A 19,486-nucleotide genomic window follows, 5' to 3' on the forward strand; every position below is an offset into this window, starting at 1 on the left:
AATGAATGACAGGTACATATGAGAAAGAAGAAGAAAATGTGAAGTCTCCACACACTTTGTAACTTCTTGCTTAATCCTATTTTACTCAGTCACCGTGTTTTCTCTAACTGAACTTCATCAGGTATAACACATATTTATTATTATTATTCATTATTTTATTTGTTTTTATAAATTAATTGGATGTATGAAAAAAGCCAACATAACACAGTTTGCCTAGCAAAAATTAGCTTTTTTTTTTAACCAATCAGCTAATTCCCAAAGAGCTACAGGCTGAAATCACAGCAAATGTTAGCATGGTGTGCAGTGTGTCCTTAAAAAATCTGAGGAAACTGAACAAGTGGAGCATAAAATATGTGGCAGGCCTAAAAACCAGTACAGCAGATGACTAGTATCCCAATCATAGTCATAATTGAGCTTCAGTTAAGGCAATTCAAGTTGCTCATATTCAGCTTAATTTATATAACACTAAATCACAACAACAGTTGCCTCAATGCTCATTACAGTTGTGTTTTTGCTTGTTTCATGTTTCAATAAATCTGCTCCTTTTTCCCATTTTCTTAGCAAAACATAAAGAAATAAGGAGCGACTCAAGTACTGTAACGCAACACGTTCTCACTCTCGAGGCGTACGCTAGGTCAGCCATCCCCAACCTTTGTTGCGCCACGGACCGGTTTATGCCCGGCAATATTTTCACGGACCGGCCTTTAAGGTGTCGCGGATAAATACAACAAAATAAAACCAGTACCGGTACCGAAAAAAAGAAGATTTATTCATAACACACGTGAAAAGACCCAGGAAAACCGAGTTAACGATAAAAACGATAACAAAATAACGCTGAAAACCGATAAAAACCCTGAAAACTATACATTTCACACCTGAGCCTCAACTCTCGCGGCCCGGTACCAAACGACTCACGGACCCGTACCGGTCCGAGGCCCGGGGGTTGGGGACCGCTGCGCTAGGTGACAAATCGTCAGCATGTTACGCTTCCGGGCACTCAACACAAATGACGAGATCGAAAAAAAATGAGGAAACATGAATCAATCTACACATGTTCGTGGATTTAAGAAGTGGGTCGAACTCATATTTTGAGTTAGCTTTTCTTTTACAGTGGAATTAAACCCAGTGACTTTTCTTAAAGTCTTCATACTTGAAGCTTATTGATACTTGGAGCAACTCTCAAACTCTCACATCAGCGTTTTCTTTAAGACACATGCTGAAATGGAAAACTGTCAGAAACTAAAACATATTGCCTTTCAAATGAAGGCCTACACACTCTTCCTGGCATTTTGTTTTAACGCTTTTCTATTTGGCTGTTGGGGTGGATACTAACTCCACACTAATGCCACTCTTAGATGTTGCACTGGTGACCTGGTGGATGTTGAGAAGCCCAGCTCCTTCCACCAGATTTTAACATCAATCTCACAAACTCACCACAGAAATTGATGGTACAGTATCTGTAGCCTAGTCTTATTTAACAGTGTACATCATGTGTTTCAGTTTATTTCAAAATCCATTAAAGCAGCAGTCTCGTGGTTCTGTCCATTCCCAGAACCCTAAATTGAGCCTCTGTTGAAGGAGATATGAAAATTGAGCCATTTGAGAGAAAAGCTCAAATCCTGTTGCGTGTTCAGTGCTAATCCTCCCTTTGGACTGTAAATGCACCATAGAGCTTAGAAAAACACCACCCAGGCTGAACCGTGATGTACAATCTCCAGGAGACAATGGAACTGGTGAGTGTGTTTTCTCATCTCATGTCTCTGCCAAGTTCACATACCCACACACACACACACACACACACACACACACACACACACACACACACACACACACACACACACACACACTCTCTCTCTCTCTGTTGCCAACTGCATCCCTTCCCCCGCCCCCGGCCCTCACAACCCACCCACCATTGCAAATAACTGTTATATGATAGATTTCGATGCTGGGAGGTATCGGTAAGAACATATAGAAAACAAACAAACCTTATAGGAAGCATCTTGCACTCGGGAACTGCTGAGTGAGGCGGTGAGTAATTGTGGCCAAGATGATGTTTGCTCTTATCGGATATAAAATAGATCCATTGTATATATTGAAATGAAAGTTAATTGAAAGATAATGTGAAAGTTAATGGATGCTGTATTACAATACTGGGAACCCTTAAGCAGCTTGCAACAGTAAATCTGACCAGCGCTGCAACTGAGACTATCCTGTTGCACACATGCTGGCGGCTAATCTTATTACTTAGAAAGAGCAGTCTCCACTGTTGGCATGTTGTCTAAGGTTACCCCCTCCCTCCTCTTCTTCATCCTCCTCCTCCTCCTCCTCGGAGCACACACAGAATGTGTTACTGTTGAATATATCCATTTCACTTTCAGTACATTTGTACGTGTTGTTAGAGATCTTTGCTCGACTCTAATGAAGGCTGCCATCGATTTTATATTCCGGGCATGCTGTGTTTTCCAAGATGTCAGATCAGGATGTTCCAGCATTAAAATGGATATTGTTGCACTAATCAGAGCAACAACAATTTTGTGTGAACAATTGCAAGCTGACTGGAATTTGTAAAGTCTGTGGATTTTCTTACGCTGGCTTTCACACTGGCTACATGTTAGTTTAAAAGTTGGAGTGAAGCTTTTTAACCCCCCCAAACATTACAAATATGCATATCTCCTTTTTTCCTCTCATCCTCTCATTGTTTTGTTGTGTGTTGTTCCGAGGCAGTATTTGCTTAGTGTCGGGCACAATAAATTTCCTGCAGGAGAATTGTGTAGTCATATCATCGGGTTTAACCTCTGCTCAATCGAATAAGTTTCTGCACCAGGATGGACACGTTATTGAATTGACAGCTCTGCATCACTTCCAGCCAAACTTCCTACTTTTATACACCATTATATGCATTTGATTCCAACAAAATTTCATTACTTTAATATCACTCACATATCTTCCACTCAGTGTTTTCACACAACATCAGCATCATTTTTCATTATCCACCACTACTTGGAGGTCCTCCACCCGACTCATAAATACTGCCGAGTATTCAATTGCTGTCAGTCCGTCCGCTGCCTTATAAATATACTGCCACTACAGCACAGGGTCACACGATTCAGAGGGAGTGCTCAGAATCTCAGGTGGATTTCCCTGTGAGCGAGGAAGAGTGTGATTGCTGCGGCTCCTGATACACCGACACAGGATTCTCTTGCTCCGGGGTGATCTGTGCAGTAGTCTCACAGATGCCACCCACCAGCCTTAAACATGTAACTCGGATGAATTATTAAGACTTTAGCAAAAGCAGAGGGGGGATACAAGCAATGTGCTGTCACAACAGGTCTGGCTAGTGAGCTAGTTTGGTTTGACAGAGGAGCAACAACACAGGTGTCCCTTGAGCCCTGGCATTTAAAAACTGTGTGTAAACTACATATAAATGGCTTATTTCACACCCACAGAATAGGGCAAATAAAAGACAATTTGAAACATGCATTTAATACTTTCTGTGGTGCACAAGAAAACCCAACCCAGTATAATCCTTTCCAGCTCCATGCTTTTACATATGGGCTCTGCTGATTTGTCATTCTCACACTGGGATTTGTGCAGCCCATCGGTTCATGTACTTTACATCAAATTAGCTCCCTCCATTTTATGACCTCTTTCCCCGTAAGCCAACTTTCTTCTGATTGGCTGCTCAGTGTAAGCAGGTTTAAACAGCAGGTGAGTGACCCTATGATGTTGTTTTGTTCCATCCTTCTCATATCTTCAAGTTAAACCAAAACCAGGAGCAGTTCAGAGGCAGAGGGAGTAGTCTGCAGAGGGTCTACACTCCCTGTAGACTGATTCACTCTGATGTTTGACTTCCTGCCTTTCTTACCAGCCATGCGGAGCTTGACGGCTTCTATAGGAAACAGGACTGATGCTGTATTAAGTGACATGGGGCAGAGAGCTTCTTCAGGTGCACTTCTAAAAGGGCTGTAATGGATTTGTTGGAATTGCCAGCATTTCCTTAAATGCGTGTGATCAGCTCTGGTGGTTGAGGAGGAGAGCTTACAAAAAGATCTGTGTGCATGGGACTACCATCTCAGGAAGATCCCTTATACATTTTAGGAAGATCCCATCACTGAGATCACACAGATCCAACAGTAGAAAGAGAATGAATGAAGCTGAGTGTGCAGAACACTTTAAACCTCTGTGGGGGTTTTGTGCCATAGAAACTCACTGGTACAAATACTGACTTAATTATGCAATGCAATAAAACATATATTTAACAATACTACCATGATAAAGCATAGATCTTATAGGGATTTTTATCTTCATGCAGTCAAAGCTGCATATGCAAACTTTAGAACCATGAGCTAAATGTAGACTAGCTCTACATCTCCTAGGCATGCTGAGTACGGTTTTAGCTAAACTTGTACACATATATCTCTTTATAACCAGCATTCTTAATGACCAACTTGAACGGTACTCGTGGTAGTAAGAAAATTGTGATGCAGGTGTTTCCAAACTTCAGTCTTTATTAGGGAATATGCAAGAAACTCTAAGGAGAACATAAAAGCTGTTTAAGTTCATTTATTACCATCAAAAAGCAGCAAAATATGACACGAAAATATTCACTGGTGACTGATTGAGACTGAAAATTAGTCATCATAAATTATATTACTTAAGCTGAGATTTCCACCAACTAAAGGAAAGGCAGGAAGAAGGAAGTGTGTAAAAGTGTTAAAAAGCTTTGCAGTTTATATGTTTTCATTCAGTATGGATGCAAGATAATTTTATGGAGAAAGGCAGCTGTAGCTACATCAGCAGACTGGGTCTCAAGTTGTGTTTAGCAGCCAATGAATGTATCAGAAAAATTGGATAATGCGCCCGAAAACTGCTTTCTATTCACTGAGATGAAAGTTGCTCGTTGGATGCTCAAAAATCTTCCTCACACTTTTGCATTTTGGGGCACGCAGATCATTAATCACACTCCAGCTGGCTTTTAGCTGGCTGACCTCCTGCTGGCTTTTGCATGGCCATGAATGGGATAAAATAATTTAATCAGGCAGCTCTGGCATGGTCCACTGTGAGTCACATGATGAGCAAGGAAGTTCCAAAGCACCCAACAGCCACTACACTAAAATCATTTCATATTCTAGCTCCGTTCTTAGGGACTTGATTAGCATTTAGGTAGCAAGTAACTTTCCTAGTGTGAAAGACAGCACTCCTCACTCCTCAATGTCACGATTCCACACTGAAAACATGGCAAGGTGTGTGAATGTTAATGCTGACACATTTAAATGTTGTGCCCAAATTAATTCAAGTGAGGGCCAAATGCAGTGCAGTTGCCTCTCTCTGGTGCCCCAAATGGAAGCTGTGTAATCAAGTGAAGACCAAAGACAAAGAGGTCCAGATATCGCCTTTTTTTTCCAGAGACAAAAAAGTGTTGTCCTCCTCAACGCATCATTGCAAATATAGCCATAAAATGACAAATCTCAACATCCACCAGAAGCTTACATGCAAATTACAGACGCTAAACCATATTTCTTTTTGCCTCACTTTCTACCATCCCAACTTTTTTACTTTGCAAACTTAAAACAAATAATGTGCGATACATTGTTCTTTACTTCAACCACACAAAAGAACAAAACATATTTACGATTGTAACCAGACTGCATTTTGTTAGCTCCATTACCTCGCTGCTGAATCTTGTGCTTCAGTGCAGCTGCCATATTGTTACGGGGTGGCCGTGTCTTGAAATGCATATTTAAGGAGGCAGGAGGTCTGTTCACAACATAACTCGGTGAATTTTCAACCAAGCTCACCCTTAAAAAAAAAGAAGATGCTTAACAGTGAGTGCTTTGGTGTGCTTTGGTACAGTAAGTAAAAAAAAAGAAAAAGGAATTGCCAGAATATGTTTGATGATGAACCCAAGAGAATAAAACTTTTACTTACTCACATTCTGTCCCGCTGAGTATTTTTTCCAAGCACATTTTCACCTAGAAGGCAAATACGATCAAACAGCATTACTAGTACATGCCATGATGATGCAAAGCTTGCAGTGTAAACACCTAAAACCAGTGTACAGTACTGTGCAAAAGTCTTGCAGCATCCCTCATTTCTTTATATTTGCTTCCAAGGAGCTTTCTTGCACCTAGGCATGCAGACTGCTTCTACAAACATTTGTGAAAGAATGGGTCGCCCTCAGGAGCTCAGTGGTACCGTGATAGGATGCCACCTGTGTGACCAGACGTGAAATTTCCTCACTACTAAGTATTTCACAGTCGGCTGTTAGTGCTAGGCCATGTAAAATCACAGAGCGGGATCAGCAGATGATGAGTCACATAGTGTGCAGAGGTTTCCAACTTTCTGCAGTCAGTCGTTGAAGGCTTCCAAACCTCTTGTGGCCTTCAGATTAATTTAAGAACAGTGCGTAGAGATCTTCAGGGAATGGGTTTCATGGGTGAGCAGCTGCATCCAAGCCTTTGAACAATTTCGTCCTCCCAACTTTGTGGGAACAGTTTGGAGATGGCTCCTTCCTGTTACAACATGACTGTGCACCAGTTCACAAAGCAAGGTCCATAAAGACATGGATGGGTGAGTTTACTGAGGAAGAACTTGACTGGCCTGCACAGAGTCCTGACCTCAACCTGCTTGCACGCCTTTGGGATGATTTAGTCCGTAGACTGTGAGCCAGGATTACGGTGTCTGACATCAGTGTATTAGCAGCCTGACACAAAAACACATAACTTGTTCCAATTTCTTTAGCTGGCTCTATGTAAAAAGCTAAAGATAACACAATTTGACAGACATAAAACTGCAACGCATTACACGTATGGTGTACATTTTAGGACATCGTCAGGTATCAGACAAAAAATTGTCAGGTGTCAGTTGTCAAAAAAAAAAAAAAGTCAGGTATCAGAAAAAAAATTGTCAGGTGTCAGTTGTCAAAAAAAAATTTGTCAGGTATCAGACAAAAAATTGTCAGGTGTCAGAAAAAAAATTGTCAGGTGTCAGTTGTCAAAAAAAAAAAAGTCAGGTATCAGAAAAAAAATTGTCAGGTGTCAGAAAAAAAAATTGTCAGGTGTCAGAAAAAAAATTGTCAGGTGTCAGTTGTCAAAAAAAAAAAAAAGTCAGGTATCAGAAAAAAAATTGTCAGGTGTCAGTTGTCAAAAAAAAAGTCAGGTATCAGAAAAAAAATTGTCAGGTGTCAGTTGTCAAAAAAAAAAAAAAAGTCAGGTATCAGAAAAAAAATTGTCAGGTGTCAGTTGTCAAAAAAAAAAAAAAAGTCAGGTATCAGAAAAAAAATTGTCAGGTGTCAGAAAAAAAATTGTCAGGTGTCAGTTGTCAAAAAAAAAAAAGTCAGGTATCAGAAAAAAAATTGTCAGGTGTCAGAAAAAAAAATGTCAGGTATCAGAAAAAAAAGTTGTCAGGTGTCAGAAAAAAAATTGTCAGGTGTCAGAAAAAAAGTTGTCAGGTGTCAGAAAAAAACTTGTCAGGTGTCAGTTGTCAAAAAAAAAATTGTCAGGTATCAGAACACAAGGTACCAGAGAGAAAATCTTCCTGCAGGTGGCGCTGCTGTCATGTACGGAGCCCCCCAGGGGACATGGGAGAAAAAAAAATTACGGAGGAAAAAAAAAAAAATTAGGGAGAAAAAAAAAAATTAAGACGGACTTTTGCGAGATCTCGCAAAAGTATTGCGAGCGCTCGCAATAAGTATTGCGAGATCTCGCAAAAGTCTGTACCATAGACCTCCAAATCAGCACTGAAACCTTAGAAACAACCACAGCGATGGAGGACACACACCCATTTGAGCGATTCATAGATTTTTACTTTGAGCTTGGACTAAACTATAAAGACATTAAAACTGTGCTTTGCATTAGACACAGTTTTCATATAAGCGAAAGACATCTGAAGAGAGTTCTTAGCGCAAGGGGACACACTCGCCACAAAGCGTACTCTGACCTGGCCGTCTTGGTTGAATTTATAGACAACCAATTGCAGTACTCTGGGCAGCTTCACGGATACCGATGGATGTACGCTAAATGCAGGGAACATGGACTACGCGTGAGGAAAGAGGATGTGCGCTTGGTTTTGAAGGAGCTGGATCCCCGAGGCGTCGCACTGAGGCAAGCAAGACGTTTCAGGCGGAGGAACTATTTTTCAAAAGGGCCGAATTTCATCTGGCACATGGACTCCTACGACAAACTGAAGCCATATGGCATCTGTATCAATGGTAGTATTGACGGTTTCTCGAGAAAAATAATCTGGCTTAATGCATACACAACAAATAGTAATCCGAAAGTGATCGGGGGGTATTACATAGAAGCGGTGCAGCGTTTAAAGGGCTGCCCTAGAGTTGTGAGGGGCGATCTTGGAACTGAAAATGGCCATGTTAGAGGCTTTCAGCGTTTCCTTGTGCCCGTGGCTCCTAACGACACCCCTGAGAGTTACTTGGAGGGAGCAAGTACCGCCAATCAAAGGATTGAATACTGGTGGCGTTTTCTTCGCAGCCAGTGTCTGGAGTTCTGGTTATCCTTATTTGCAGACATCAGAGACAACGGGTACTTTGATGGTGGGTTTCTGGACAAAAACCTCCTTCAGTTTTGTTGCATGGGACTCATCCAGGTGAGTTAATAAAATATGTTTTGTTGCGTGCCTGGATGCATGCGTGTGTGAGTGAGAGATAAAGGAAACTGAGGAAGTGAAACGTCTCCTGTACTCGTTTGTGGTGTTCCCATTATCACAAATGTGGAAGCCAACTGCTCAGCCTCTGTGTGGTGGTGGTGGTGGAGGACCCCCATCTTTTTTTTCGGGCCTCCACTTTTTTTCTAGTGGCCATAACGGGTCACATTTGAGCATACAGAGTAAGCAAATATGTACTTGTAATGTGCTCAGATAATTTTAATAAGTGCTTACAGAAAGACAATTAATGTAGCCTCTAACTGCAATTGATTTACATCGGACAAACAGACCAAGCACTATGGCTCATAATACAATTACACCTTACCTGTTTGGACTATATTTTTATATTTCATTTTTACTTGCTGCCAGGAACGTTTGGGGCCTGTTGGGTTGCACCTGCGCTCACATCACGTCACAAAATAAAATGTATAAAATAAAAAATAAAATATAATAAATAACGTGTTAAATGGGTGGAAATCCCTAGATCAATGTTTAAATTAACACTCACGCATTGACTCTGTCGGCTATTTTTTGCCATGCATGCTCCCTTTCTTTTGCAGCTGAGGCTGTGTTACTTTTTTTCTGCAAAATTTGCATGTTATCTGCATATACTGCCATCAGAATTTCGGCCTCAAGCGCTGTAAAATACATTGACCGCGCCTTCTTTCCCTCCGTCTCCATGGTGACTCGCTTAATCTGTGCTCCACTAATAAGGGCTTTATGTATCCTCGTGCGCGTGCTTAACTTGGGGTTAAAGCAACTCCGCGTTGATTGAACTAATTGTTATCAGCCTTTCTGAAACCGAATATTCCGAGTTGGACAGTTCGGGGTTACTCAACCCTGAGTATCGTTTTTCACTTCCTGAAATAGGGCCCTGTACCAGGTTTAGGGAATGGAGAGACTTGCAGGAAGAAAGAGACAAGACAGGGAGAAGCGGGTGAGAGGAGCAGGGAGTAAATGAAATCAAAAATTGTGTAAATACTATAATTTAGGTTTAAGCAATCGGCCGCCTTAAGGAAGAGCTCAACAACCAAGACTACAGTAACATCTATGTTGTTTATGTTGACATGGCATATGAAATTTTCTTATCTATAATATTAACTATTTACAATTTGGAATTATTTCGATTGGGATATCAAAATAACTTACAAATACAAAATACAATGATCAGTGACATAAAACAAATTGATTATTATGAGGTGAGTAGATGAGCCAAGCAGGTAGTAATAAGACTAATAGTACTAATGTAAGATATCACAGCATAACAGTAACCGTAGTTAGTGTGTGAAACACTTGTACAGATGACATTAGGTAAAGTACATGATTACAAAAATGCACATGATTGTTTAAAAATAATAAATTGCATAAATCTAATAAACCTTCCTCTCAGTGAGTGAGTTGTCTCATCGTGATTTGCGTATATGTATATACGTACATGCGATCGCATTTCTTAAATTTCTGTATTCTTTTTAACAGGATGAGCTGGATGACACTGCACAGGTTTGGAATACACACTCCATCAGGCCATCAGCAAACATCAATATCCCCAGTGGTCGACCTAATGTAATGTATACATTACCTGAGCTCTACGGGACAAGAGACTTCCTTTGCCCCACTGAAGAAGAACATGTTGAAATGTGTAAAACTGAGTGTGTTTTTCGACTGACCAAACCATGTGACCCCGATGTATATGAACTGTGCAATATCATCATGACTGAGTCCCATCTGACTCCACCAGCAGACTCATATCAGGCTGTGAACTTGTACATGCATTTAAGAGAGAACATCATGGCATTAGTGTAAATTGCATACACTGCAGCAGAGAACATTTCTCAAAATTGACCTGTGCTATATGTGAGAAAGCTAACTTCTGGATGTTAAACAGACTGTAAACTGTAAGCTTTCTAGTACACAGTCATTTATGAGAATATCTTATATAGAAATATTTATTGTTGTGTTCCAGGAGGGTCAGTGAACTAAAGTATAAAGGGGAGTCTCTGCCTGTTAATGATATTCTGAGTGTTCTTTAGCACAAAAACACTGTAATGTTCTGTCAAATGTTATCAAGTTCCATGTCTATGTGTATTACTTCGAATTACTTTGTGTATTTGGCTTGATACATGGATCAAAACATAAGACACATCTTAATTTAATGTGTTAGGAGTTTTAATGTACAGTGTTTAATCAGATAATGGTGGTTTATGTTGAGTATGTTGTAATAATTTTTAAATGGTGAGTTGGTTTTTATTTACACCATCTGTATTTGTTAATGATGGGAATGTTTAGTTGTTGATATTGGCTAGAATACTGTTTAAAATCGAAGAGATATGATATTATGCCTTGCTGCTTTATATATATTATAACGCCAACTGTCACATTGGCAGGCTACATGAAATGGTACTAAGGGGCATCATGATCTGAGAGGGGGCACCTTGGCATTTTTCTGAACTCCAGTTTCTCTGGCTAAAAATATAGTTATTTCATGTCATTTTTGCTTCTTTTTTTTTAAACTATTTATTCTGATTCCAGAACAGCTTTAGTTTTTTAATGTTGGTTAAACAAAACTGAAAAAATAAAGAACTAAATAGAGACCTTTTGAACTCTTAGAATTTCTAATAGATATAAACATTCTTTTTTTGTCACTGAATTTATCTGAAGCTTATTTTATCAGCTGAATAACAAATTCTTTGCACCCACCTGTTCTGTTGATGAACAGCAATTTCATTCGAATGCTATTTTTGCAAAACTCACCACTTCTGAAAGGATGATATGTGTTGTTGAACTACCGGACAAATAAACTGAAATCTAATCAATTTCTAATTATTTTTGGACTATGTAGTACAGACAACTAAAAAATTGCAAATGACAAAAGCATATCGACAACATCTGTGTATTGACTGCCTGTGTTCCCAGGCACTTTAATTTCAGAGAAGGGTAGACAGAAGTGCATAATCTGTCAAAAATGTAGCAATACTTTATAATTAACCATATATACTATTTAATCTAATTAGAAATCCTGGCCTACAATCTTGTTTATCCTAGAAACTGTTAAATCTGATTATCATTGCTTGTTAATTTGTAATTATATAAGACAGTATAAAGAATTGTGAATCATCTGTATGTCACATTATGGCAAAGTCCTTTCAAAAAAAAAAAACTTGTGATGGCAATATGATTTTTAACAAAACAACTAGTAAACATTTTGGAAGCTAATCAAGGGAAAATAGGACTTATTGTTACAAGATGATGTTTATAGGCCACATCAGCTTTAAGAATTTGTAAACAGGGTCTTATCATTAACTTTCAATAACTTCTTTCGCAACCATAGTGACATTCTTTACTAATATTAATGGACTTTTCACCCTAAAATCAAATTTACAAATTTTTCTGTTCGCTAGCTGTAGTATTCCTTAATCCACATTGTTTTAGTGTGAGTTGCCCAATTTTAGAGATATTGACTGTACAAGCCTACCCCTCTCTTGTTTCACATGGTACTTAATGCTTAGTAGCAAAGTCCTTATGTAGACCTTATGTAGCTTCATGTTGTTTTTCAACAAGGAAGAGATCTCTACAGCTAATATCTCCCAAAACTAGGCAACTCACGACAAAACATTCTAGATGGATAAACAGCAAGCCAATGTGTGTCACTGCGGGGTATGCAGGTGTGTTGAGAGAACGTACCCAAAAGCAGACAAGGAGAGAGAGAGGATAATGAACTTAAAACAAAAGCGAGCCTTTATTCTGGCTGATGGCTGGAGTAAAAGAAAATAATGACAATGTGTACAGCAAATTTTGATGTGATCTGTCCCTCTAACGCTAAACACAAACCTTGTTTTCAACAGAAGTTAAAGATGTGGTCATTTTCAAAGAATTTTAAACAATAAAGAGTCCTTGTGAAATCTGACCTAACATACAACTAAACCATCAGAAAATTAAATTTGTGACTGCTTGTTATACGGCTGAATATATCAAATGCTTCAATGACAAAATGAAACAAGACAGAATTTATGAACTCAAGGATAATCATACAAATAAAAATTACAGCTCTAACCATTAGTACACTCATCAAGTTCAAATGATGTCCATTTCAAAGTAATTGCTGGAAAGGACATTGTGCGAAATTCAGGATAAGAACTGTAAGTGCATGGCACTTCAAGGGTAGCTCCACAGGTGTGAGCAACAGGCCTTCTGTTGAGCCCAGTTTCAGCATTAAAACACACCAAAATTTTGTCAACACATATCACAGAAGATCCTGTGCAGAAGCGCAGGATTTTTTCAGCTTTGGTTTCATCAGCGTTTTTAACATAACGCTGAAGATGGTTAAACGTTGTTTGTTCTCCGTGAGACAGCATGATTTTTGTTGCTTCAAATAGCTGCACTAGTCTTTTGCCTGTGGCCTTCTTTGTCTCATACAGAGATAACACACTTTCCTTGTCTGCCAGTTTCAGCTGCAGATGTGCCATGGGTGTGGAGAAGCAATCCATTATATACTTTGGCTCTTGGAGAATGGCCTTATGAGCCATTGTTTCAATGGCAGGCTGCATGTTGTTCTTAGGTGGTAGGAAGTGGGAACCCATCCTTGTAAAAAGGTCAAGCAGGTCCTCTTCATCATTTTCATCCATTGTGCCTTGGAGAGCCTTCTCAACAGCTGATCTCTCAACAGGAGGCAGATAGTTGAGAAACGATGCAATCAGAATGTCTACATCAACTGAGTCCATTCCGTGGATGCAGGCTAAAATGAAAGCCCTTGACAGCCTCACTGGAAAGACACCATGGTCTAGTAAGCCTTTCACCCATATCTGCCCAACTGCTTGCCATTCAGCCTCACTAAAGTCTGGCCTCAGCCTTGGAACTCGTTCATTTTCACCTTCACACTGTTCCAAAAATTGCTCCCAAAATGCAGTGTAAACCTCCCTTGACACCCCAGCATCATCAACAGCATTTTCATTTACAAAGTTCATCTTTAAAGTCACATTCAGAATGCGACTGTCCATAAATACAGCCAAAAGATCATCAACAACTTTTATCCTGCGAATTGATACATGTAGGGGGCTCTGTGGGTCTCCTGAATTTGATGGGGAAAGTTGGTTGCTTGAATCTAAACGCAAACCTTGTGCGATGAAATTCAGTCCATGGTCCTGAGTAAAAGACAAAACATGCACATTCCATAAGAAATGCAAATGAATTGTACAGATTACACAATATCAATGTTCTGAAAAAGTTTGAAATTTATTTGTCTAATTTTAGTGGGCTGTACATTCCCAAACCATGGTTGCACTGACAATTTATATATAACATTAACATTGTGGCCTGATGGATGTCCTTGTATGCCTCACAGAAAATTATACAAGTGTTCTTTACATGTATGAGAAGACTCACTTATGTGCAAAATAGGTAGAGAACACAATAGTGACACCAAAACAATGTCTCACTGCTGTGTTATGTAAATAATTTGATTTCAAGACAAAATTTCCTGTTTAATCTTATGTTAATGTAAAACACTGGAATTGTCTCTCAACTGACAATATCCTTTTAATTCAAATAGACCCACAAACTGCCATATCCTCAGAAAATAGCATGACATTTTTGGCATCTCTACAGTATGTAAAGGTAGGTGTTTATGGTTGCCTGAATTGATCCATCTTACCTGTGCAATCTGGGGTGCTTCCTCTTGTATTGACTGCATATGGGGTGTGGGAAAGCCATTAGCTGAAGACAATGGTAGCAGGAAACCATCCATAGGTAATCCATTTGTGTCGGCATTCTGAGAAGGAAGTATTGCATTAATTGACAACAGACACCTTAACCCTTCAAGATTAGAAGACTCTTCTTCAGTCTTCTACCTTGGCCTATTCTAAGTCATGAATGTTCTTAAAAAGTCTGCAAAATATGTCAATAGGTATTAAGAAATAGAACAAAAATACACCACTTTATTTTCAGCCTACATGTCTCACTTACAAGAGTAAAAAGACATATTACAGTGGAATCCCACAGGTTTTTATCAGATCTTGATGTACTTATTGCTACTTAAAATGTTGTATTACTGCTGCAAAAAAAATCAAGTTTTAAACAAACAAGAGATGAATTCTGATTAATAGAAATCGAGCAATTCTTTCACAGTACTGTAAGTTATTTCTTTTAAGATCCAAAAGAATATTACAGAAAATAACACACATGCTTAAATTTTGTCCAAGCAGGAATGCATGATCAGCTTTTTTAAAATCAGAACTATGCAAGTTACTGAATTTGATTATTAATAAATTTCCATATTTTGTCACACTTGAACCATATCAACCACAACTGTCCATGGTCTTACCTGTCTGAGATCCTCACTGTTGACATAATTCAGGGTTATCACGACTGTGTCATCACCATCTGCTCTGACAAGATCCTCTTCAGGATTCCATACAACCGTATCTGCTTCGTCTATGTGTGGAAAACGACATTCCAAATCTTCTGGAAGTTTGGCCCAGGACTCTAGTTTGAAGGATTTGTTAGGAACTATACTGGTCAGATCAATAATTTCAGAGCAGTGGTCAGGGAAATCATGATCACTTGAGTCAGTCTGCTGCCGCTGTCCCACGACAGTGTTTTTAATGTCTGTTGGGGTTGAATGCATATGATGGGATTTTCCTGGACTTTGTGTTGTCACTGCCTCACAGAGTGATTTCAGTTTTTTTGGATTGTGTTCCATCTGGAAATTGTGAATCTGTGAACCAGAAAACAAACACAAGACACAAACGAAAATAATTCAATTATTTTTTCAGCAGCCAGTCATTTTGTACATGTTAATGAATACAAAGCTGTAAGTCTTTCACAGATGTATTAAATGTACCTTACCACACAAGTCAACAACAAATTCCTGGAATAATTTCATCCTTCAGAAGTGCAAATATTCGTAGATGTACATAAAGCACTTGAATAAGACAACTCTTTATTGCAGTTGCACAGTCAAACCTAGTACAATAGTACAACAAAATTAGAAAATGTCGGATGTTACCACCGAGCACTACTAAACACAACAAAATACAGTAACTTTAAAGTGATCATTATTTTTAATAATAACTTTCTTATTTTAACAAACCTGTTTGCCAGTGTCACTGTCAGATGAATCCCCATGTTCAAGTAGATCTGGGACAAAATCATCTGTCTCACTGTCAAATCCAAGTAATGTCACCGGTGAATCTTCTTCAGTTATGCTGACAGAAAAATCCTCTTCAGATGAGGACTGAACTGTTAACAGTGTTTCATCTTTCGTGCAAATGTAAAATCTCAGGAGCTTCAATTTGGTTTGTTCATAAAGTTTGCCAACAGTGTCATCTAAAGCAATCGGATTTTTTTTAAAATCACAGATATCAATGACAAAGTCTTCAACTCTCCCTTTTGGCGAGTACCCATCTGGAAAAAACAGGTCCTTTCCCATTTCCAAAATCTTAGCTACAGTTGTAGTTTTTTCCACAGTTGCATGTCTTGTTCCTCCACCATTTCTGGTTCTCACTTGACGGTATTCATTACTGCTTAAATGAAGCCATCCGATTTCTATTTTTCTGCAGGTCTTCTCTGCTGCAGTATTTCTCTGTCTTGCCATCCCTTCACTTTGCTTTTGGAACACACCTGATGAACCACACAGCACTCCTTTGGTTTTTGATCTTACTTTCCGTGCCGCAATTTTATCTCTTAGGTTCTGCAGAACAGTCTCTTTATCTGTGCTGTACTTAGTTTGTTGACAGAAGGACTGGACAGCTAGTCTGTCACCATATGTCCTTATGTATTTTGCCATTTGTCCATCAGTCATGACGGACAGCACTGCCTTATCCACCTGCAGACATAAAACATTAGAGAAATGGTATTAATATACTTTTACTCTAGGAAGCCACACTAGCACACATGGAATACTAACTGTATTAGAATAGAGTTCTTAATCACTGTTCATGATCATTATCAAAAGTTACTCTGTCAACTTCTGTCTTATTACTTTACTGTTGCTGTGTTAGTATTAGTATAGTAATAGTAGTAGATATTTATATATGTTGGGAGAAAACCCTGCAAAAATAAACCCAGGAGGAATAGAGACACAATGAGACAAAGTTACTTTTTTATGCTTAACGTGTACACGGGTGAGCTGCTGGAAACAACCCACAACCATGGACAGTGGCTTGGCATTTTTATAGGCACAAATCACAGAGACAGTGAGAACAGGATAAGAAAATAATAAACAGATAAAATAAACAACTCCATATATGGTGCTAGTCTCGTCAGCAGAGAGCTGGGAGAGATAAAACAATCTGAAACAATATGTCCCCGAAACAATATGTCTTTGCTGGGAAAGTCTAAAAAGACACTTCTAAACTAATCTAACCACAGACAAAGGGCATCTTTGTACATTTAAAAGAAGGTAAAGAAACATAGAATCATTTTTCCTGTAGCAATATACTACGTTACTAAAAAATATTTTGCTAGTAAGGTATAAGTAAGGTAAGTTCCACCAAGTATTTTGTGCCATGCTGTCCATGTTACCATGGTAATGGCACAGCCAGATAACAACATCCAAATTCATGGGCTGCAACCTCTTTTTTTTTTTTTTTAAACTGTATTTATCACATTGTCCAAATTCATGGGCTGCATCCTCCTGAGGACGCTTTTGTAGACCGATTATGTCACAGCGATGCACCGAAGGCTATCCAATTTCGTAGACTCCTTTTTTTTTATTATTTGCACAGAAATGTACAACAATTCTGGCAATCTCTACAAAGATTCTATTTTAAATTCGTAAACTCCTCCGAATGCAGCAGACAAATGCGTCCTCCTTTTCACCTATTTTTTTTTTAATTATTGAACTTTATTAAGAAACAGTATACAGAACATGTATACAACCAGAACAAAATTAACATATGCCAGGGGGTGTAATACAAAGAATTACATTCACTTTTCACCGAATTTGAAGGATGGGTCCGGTGTGTGCTTCGTGGCCCATATCCCAGAATTCAAAGTGCGGCCCAGCCAAACTCCAGTTTCCGGTAATGGCGGCCGTTAATAAGTTTTAAAATGACCGTTATTAATCTTTCTGGGTCACAAAATTTTTTTAAACCCATTTCAGGGGAGAACGTGGGTGTATAAACTTGAAATATCTTCTCGGTTTATCAAGATATCGCATATTTGCAAAAGTGCTTCGACGTTTTCCTTGATGTCTGTTACCCACCAGCTCGATAGGTAGCCGAGAGCTCAAGGGTCACTAAAGCCGCCAAGAACGGCACAACTCGCGGCATATTATTTTCAGATCACCGCGGACTTTAGCTACTCAGGCTAAACTTAATATATAAAACACTTAGACAACCTAAAAATGTTAATGTTTGGCTTTTTTCAGTGTTTCATTTGTTCGTGAGTAAAACGGTTTGGCTGAGATTAAAGTTATTAGATTAAATTCGATAAAATAAAACTTTATTAATCCCCCGGGTGGGTTCCACATTGGTTTTACAGCGCTTAATCAACGTCACACAGAAAACTGATTAAACAGAAGTGCGAGATGGTCGAGAATTTACTCCAGTGTCGTCTTATATTTTAGATAGAAAGGAGCAGACGGACGAGCTTATTACACTCCACCGAGACAGCGGTGACGCTAATCAGAAGGCTAGACCGTCCAATTTCCCCAGCCGTTCTGAGAACCCGGCCCACGTAGACCACGAAGCCCGAGTCCTCGGGAGGATGCAGCCCATGAATTTGGACACGATTTGAAATTTCAAAACATATGTGCACTTAACGAGTTATGTTTAATGAACCTGAACATATTTACAAGAATTAACATTAAAGGCCTGCATATACGACCTCGGTTTTTCAACAAGTTACTCGCCTTTTGAACCGCGGTGTTTAATGCTTTGTTGTTTATACGTACTTTGTCTTGTTGCATGTGCATGATGTCGTCGTGTGGGACCTCTCTTGACCGCAAGAAATGTTCTAAATCCTCCTCCATGTCCGCACCGTATGGAGCCCCGTACCGTAGCACCGCACCCTTCAACTGAAACGCTATCAAAAAGGAGCGGGATCTTTTGCGAGATCTCGCAATACTTATTGCGAGCGCTCGCAATACTTTTGCGAGATCTCGCAATACTTTTGCGAGCGCTCGCAATACTTTTGCGAGATCTCGCAAAAGTCCGTCTTAATTTTTTTTTTTCTCCCTAATTTTTTTTTTTTTCCTCCGTAATTTTTTTTTCTCCCATGTCCCCTGGGGGGCTCCGTAGTTCACAACATAACTCGGTGAATTTTCAACCAAGCTCACCCTTAAAAAAAAAGAAGATGCTTAACAGTGAGTGCTTTGGTGTGCTTTGGTACAGTAAGTAAAAAAAAAGAAAAAGGAATTGCCAGAATATGTTTGATGATGAACCCAAGAGAATAAAACTTTTACTTACTCACATTCTGTCCCGCTGAGTATTTTTTCCAAGCACATTTTCACCTAGAAGGCAAATACGATCAAACAGCATTACTAGTACATGCCATGATGATGCAAAGCTTGCAGTGTAAACACCTAAAACCAGTGTACAGTACTGTGCAAAAGTCTTGCAGCATCCCTCATTTCTTTATATTTGCTTCCAAGGAGCTTTCTTGCACCTAGGCATGCAGACTGCTTCTACAAACATTTGTGAAAGAATGGGTCGCCCTCAGGAGCTCAGTGGTACCGTGATAGGATGCCACCTGTGTGACCAGACGTGAAATTTCCTCACTACTAAGTATTTCACAGTCGGCTGTTAGTGCTAGGCCATGTAAAATCACAGAGCGGGATCAGCAGATGATGAGTCACATAGTGTGCAGAGGTTTCCAACTTTCTGCAGTCAGT

General features: G+C 39.2%; 1 protein-coding gene and 1 pseudogene across 1 annotated transcript; one reads left to right on the top strand and one right to left on the bottom strand.

Moving 5' to 3' along the window:
• The first annotated feature begins 8,163 nt into the window (after positions 1-8,163).
• On the top strand, positions 8,164-10,461 carry LOC146631568 (uncharacterized). The gene is made up of 2 exons (XM_085353771.1): positions 8,164-8,601; positions 10,135-10,461. The coding sequence occupies exons 1-2, from the start codon at positions 8,164-8,166 to the stop codon at positions 10,459-10,461; spliced, it is 765 nt and encodes a 254-aa protein (XP_085209897.1).
• Positions 10,462-12,729: 2,268 nt separating this feature from the next.
• Positions 12,730-18,625, bottom strand: LOC146631569 (uncharacterized; annotated as a pseudogene).
• Between the last annotated feature and the right edge of the window lie 861 nt (positions 18,626-19,486).

This window comes from Diplotaxodon limnothrissa, linkage group LG5 (genome assembly GCF_057381915.1).
Source record: "Diplotaxodon limnothrissa isolate DT_005_m linkage group LG5, D_limnothrissa_male_GT1.1, whole genome shotgun sequence".
NCBI lineage: Eukaryota > Metazoa > Chordata > Actinopteri > Cichliformes > Cichlidae > Diplotaxodon > Diplotaxodon limnothrissa.

Coding starts and splice junctions, on each gene's coding strand:
- LOC146631568 (XM_085353771.1), top strand. CDS start 8,164: ATGGACTCCTACGACAAACTGAAGCCATATGGCATCTGTATCAATGGT. Junction 8,602..10,134: donor GTTGCATGGGACTCATCCAG/GTGAGTTAATAA, acceptor TCTTTTTAACAG/GATGAGCTGGATGACACTGC.